Consider the following 4,774-nt stretch of genomic DNA (forward strand, 5'->3'; position numbering starts at 1 on the left):
CTCTATCAGCTATCAACTCTATCTTTTACATTCCATTTCACAAGAAAGTACTTGGATTTCTTCGGTCTATCTTTGTAGCAATCCATATTCAATCTTAATACCTTTTTGTTTATGTGATCGTAGAAAAATTAGGGGTAAGGATCGAAATAGATGAAATTATTTAAAATTATACATATCATAAATCATTGGTATCAAACTGTCAATCTATAGCGATGAGTGAATCCGATGTAATGTTGCATAAAATCCATTTGTGTTGGAATGGAATCAATTGCGTTTAATAGCTGAGTAGAGGCGTTCACTTATGCGCTGCGCCGGCGCAGCGGGGTAAACATTTTGACACGCATGATTTATGGTGATTTACCGCTCACTAGCTGAACAATGGCTACACGAGGGAGCAACTTCCTGCTTATCGCTTCATTACGTGCACTCAATGATGCCGACGTACAAGCGCCCAGTTTAAAAGCGCCTGCACCGCAAATAAACGGCTTTCAGCTGAAATAACTAATGTCTTGCCTACTTATTGTTTCGACGTCGAGGAATGGGAACACTTAACGCGAATTTTATTTCTCGAGCACCGATGATAGATTGATGGCGTTATATCCACAACTTTCCTCTTTGATGCGGTTTCTTTTAGCTTTAATGGACTATTGGTTTTAGGTTTCATTCACGGCCGGCGTAGTGAATCAAAATACCAATATAAGTATTGTATAACTATGTTTAATATTCGTAATGTAAGGATTTTATTAATTTTATTGTGTATTTGATGTAGGTTTGTTTTTTTATGTCATAAGGTAGCAAACGAACAAGCGGCTACCTGAATTTGCAGCTAAGCGACTGCTACCCTTGATCGACGTACGAGGAGACGCACATAAAGAGGACATTTCCTCTCCTTATGCGTCTTCTCCTTCGTCAACATAATAAAGTAAAGGTATTGCAACCTTTAGCTTTTTCACATTTAAGTATATATTACTCGGTTCGTGTATAATCATGAATGAAATGAGGCAAAACATTTAATGCAAAAAATACACTATACGTAATATTTGATTTATTTATTTAATTATTACTTTACATTAACTCTTATTGATCAGTTAATACAAACAGAATGACGTATGTTTACGACTTGACTCTCTTGTGTAGCAGCACTAACAACAAGCTGCCTGTGATCAAAGCGCCGCTCCTGCAACATCAACAATTTTAAATCAAACCAAATTATTATCGCATTTTAACGCAAGCTGCCAATAAAATGGTAAGTAGCTATAAAAATTATGTGCATTACACCTGGACTGTGGTCGCTGAGTGAATGACATGAGCGGACTGAATGAATGACTTTAAGAGCAATCTTACTTATAAATGCAAAAGTTAAGATGTATGGATGTTTGTTGGAGTATGTCGCCTAAATGCAGATTTACTTTCGTTTATTTAATTCCACGCGGACAAAGTCGCGGGCAAAAGCTAGTTGTTAGTGATATAAAGTTTTTCAAACTAATATCCGAAGGTTATGGAAGGATGTTTTTGTTTTAAAATACTGTTGATGTACGTTGTAATAATTTAACTATAATCGAAACAAATTATGTTGATGTCAAATAATGCATTTCAAAATATATTACGTTTAATAGTTATATATTTTAGTTGCATATTTAAAGAACAACGAGTTGCACACATATTTGGATTCTTTGTCAAAATATAATGATGATAAACAAAAATTATGAAGGTTACAAAAACGAGTAAACATTATGGTCAAAATTTATTTGTAGCTTGAAGTGTTGCGTGGGATTTATTTAAGAGCAGTGCAATACACCGTATAATAAAGACTATGAAACTGTTTATACGGAGCTGTTATTTGTCATTTATGTTTAAAGCAATTGTACTTTATAAAACGACAAATTTATTCCGATTCAATTATTATTCGTATCATTGGTCACCAATGTCGAATACTTTCTAAAAATATCTTTATTTTTCTGGGACATTATAACAATGTCTGGTGCTTTTATAACCCAGCTGACCCACAAGGGTAATTGAGTGAATGATTTTTTATATTTCGTATTCTTTCAAGAATTGGTTATGCTATATTTAAATTATAGAGTAAGCTGGGATAGATTGTAAAATGAGTTCCGTGCCAAAGATTATATACAATATTGTCTCCGTACATTTCCATTAGCCAAAATAAATGTCTATAATAAGTTTACCAGATGGCGAGGCGACGCGCCGCGGACTGCGCGTACGGCTTGTATGTCGACACTCTGTAGTCCCGGCTGTCGTTCAACTTCTTCAGGATCCTCTCAGCCCTGGAAATGTTGACATAAAACGATTGGTTTACTTCACTGCTTGTGTTAATTTCACTCCAGAAGAAACTGTTACATTCTTGATAAAATGACCTTGAGAAGTCCTAATAGACATCATAGTACGGCACTTGAAATACTAGTCGGCATTACAGCTGAAAGTCAAGGGTATTTCAAGTTTTATGATACCCACATTAGAGAAACTCTTATGTGCATGTTATGAGAAGGGATGAATCGCATGTAACAAGAAGAACGTTAGTTATGAATATGGAGTGGTATTTCGGTAGAGGTAGACCTGGAAAGGGATGGATGGGTTGCGTGGAAGGTGACAGGATCAAGAAGTGAGTGATGACTGAGATGACGGATGATAGATATTTGGAGGATGAAAACCTGGCGCGCCGACCCTACGGGACTAGCATAAGGTGGGGGAAATTATTAAAGAAACTCTTAAGCGGAGGCAGTTTCATTGTTCTTTTTTCATTAGCTTATTCTAAAATGATTCGTTTACGTCAAGGAGTAAATTGCATTAATTATGTATTCGCACGTCATACTTACGTGAAGTGCGTGCCAGCGGCTACAAGCGCGGCGCGGCGGCCCAGCGCGCGCACGTCCGCCGCCCCGCACCCCGCCACCGCGCTCGCCACCTGCACACTGCGTCGTCATCCCCGCACTCACCCCCACCCCACCCCTAACAATGCCATATCCCAATCTATCCACGAACATCTTCACATCTCGCGATCACATTCGCAACCCAATTTTATTTATAACCTAACCTCAAATCGACCTTGACAGTGGCATGAAAAATGACCGCTCGTACGTCTCAGTAATCAAACACCCGGATGGCGTTTTAAAAACGAACCCAGCGCTAAAATATAGTTCTTTCCGTGTGACACTTGGGCATTATCAATCTGTTTTAACTGGGCGCGGGAAATATATGCTTGTGGCATAATGTGGGTGTTTCTTCACGCTTGTGTGTGTGGAGCGAGCGCTGGCCGGTCGCCAAACGTCGGCCGCATCTCCGACGGGCGTGTTTGTCAAACACTGTGTCGGCGTGTCGTTAAAAACTCAAAGCTATCCCAAACACCGTGTTGTGCGCGCGCGGTTGGAAAACGCATCAGCACAGCGCCGGCCCGGGGGACGATTATTACTACCATAACCGTTCCTTAACATACGTACTTTTGGCGCCGAAGATTGAGACAACGCGGACACAACTAGTGATGCATATTTACAACGTTCGATATAATATTCATCATAAATAGTATTGTTAAATTATTCACCTAAAAGTAGTATTGTCAGAAAGATATGCTAAAAACCATGCTTGTCAATACTACGAGCATTAATAAATGTTAACTTGACATCTATACTAATATGATGTAAACACAAACTTTGTTATGAAGTTTGACACTCATAAAATCATATTTTTGAATAACTTTTTTAATTAAAATAATTTTTAAATGTAAAATGGTTGAAGCTATACGCATATAGGTAGCCTAGAATTATACCTGGCATTAAATTAAAATGAAGTATTAAATCATATTATCGACAACAACAGTATGTAGTACATCCCTATGGTGTGTGAGGCGTGTTTACGAGGTACAACTAAAATAGTATGGCGCAGAGCTCCTTATGCAACGTCTTTATCCTGCCAGGTTTAGTGTAAACTTTGTGATAGCGATATGTTCCGGCGAGGTCGCGGCGAACGCGTTCCTTCGCTCGCACTATTATTAGTTGCTCGCAAATTATTATGATATCTGGAAAGCATCTTTTAGATATTTACTATTATTATTGCTTCTTACCTTATCGATGTTCATAATTCGCTCCTTTAGAGATTTGATGTGCAACAAATCGGGACGGTGCGTGGGCGGATCGTTTTCATCGAGGCTCTGGAATGTAATTAATACATTTAATACTAGCTTTCGCCGCGATTTCGTTCGCGTGGAATTATAAAAAGTAATAGCCTATGTGTTCTTCCAGACTATCCTCTACATCTATGCGAAATCTTATCGAAATCCGTTTAGCCGTTTAGGCTGCAAGCTCCAATAAACATCCATCCATCTAAACTTTCGCATTTATAATATTAGTAACATAAGATATCTTTGACAACCTTTTTTTTTCTTTTTTGCAGCAAGGTTTGTAAGTTATCGTTTTGGTTTTACAAAACTGATCAATATCTGAGACAGTGCAGTCATCAAGAATAGATAAATGGTTATCAGACCTGGAAAACACCAGCTTTTTCCTCGTTATTACTAGCATCGTTGACTAAACAAGCAGATTTTTTTTTATGTTTAAGATGGATGGATTGTGTAAAAGGTGATATGACCAAGAAGGGAGTGATGACCGAGATGACGGATGATGAGTTATTTGGAGGAGGAAAACTCGGTGCGTCAACCCTACGGGAGTAGGAAAAGGTAGGGGAGATTATGATTTTGTTGTTCATATTTGGTTCTTTGACCACGTTTTACTGGACAAGTTACTGATTTTTTTTATTCTGTGCG

The 4,774-nt window shown here is 38.2% G+C and overlaps 1 protein-coding gene across 1 annotated transcript in view; it reads right to left on the minus strand.

Annotated features, from left to right (window-relative positions):
- Positions 1 to 1,034: 1,034 nt before the first annotated feature.
- LOC106109118 (poly(A)-specific ribonuclease PARN-like domain-containing protein 1) overlaps positions 1,035 to 4,774 on the minus strand; it is a 7,367-nt gene continuing 3,627 nt past the window's right edge. The window contains exons 6-10 of the mRNA XM_013290521.1: positions 4,458 to 4,494; positions 4,076 to 4,192; positions 2,835 to 2,923; positions 2,187 to 2,285; positions 1,035 to 1,177 (exon numbers count right to left, since the gene is read on the minus strand). Coding sequence (XP_013145975.1) covers positions 1,114 to 1,177; positions 2,187 to 2,285; positions 2,835 to 2,923; positions 4,076 to 4,192; positions 4,458 to 4,494 — 406 coding nt within the window. The 3' untranslated portion in view covers positions 1,035 to 1,113. The remainder of the gene's footprint in view (positions 1,178 to 2,186; positions 2,286 to 2,834; positions 2,924 to 4,075; positions 4,193 to 4,457; positions 4,495 to 4,774) is intronic.

This window comes from Papilio polytes, unplaced genomic scaffold (assembly GCF_000836215.1).
Source record: "Papilio polytes unplaced genomic scaffold, Ppol_1.0 DF821289.1, whole genome shotgun sequence".
Lineage (NCBI taxonomy): Eukaryota > Metazoa > Arthropoda > Insecta > Lepidoptera > Papilionidae > Papilio > Papilio polytes.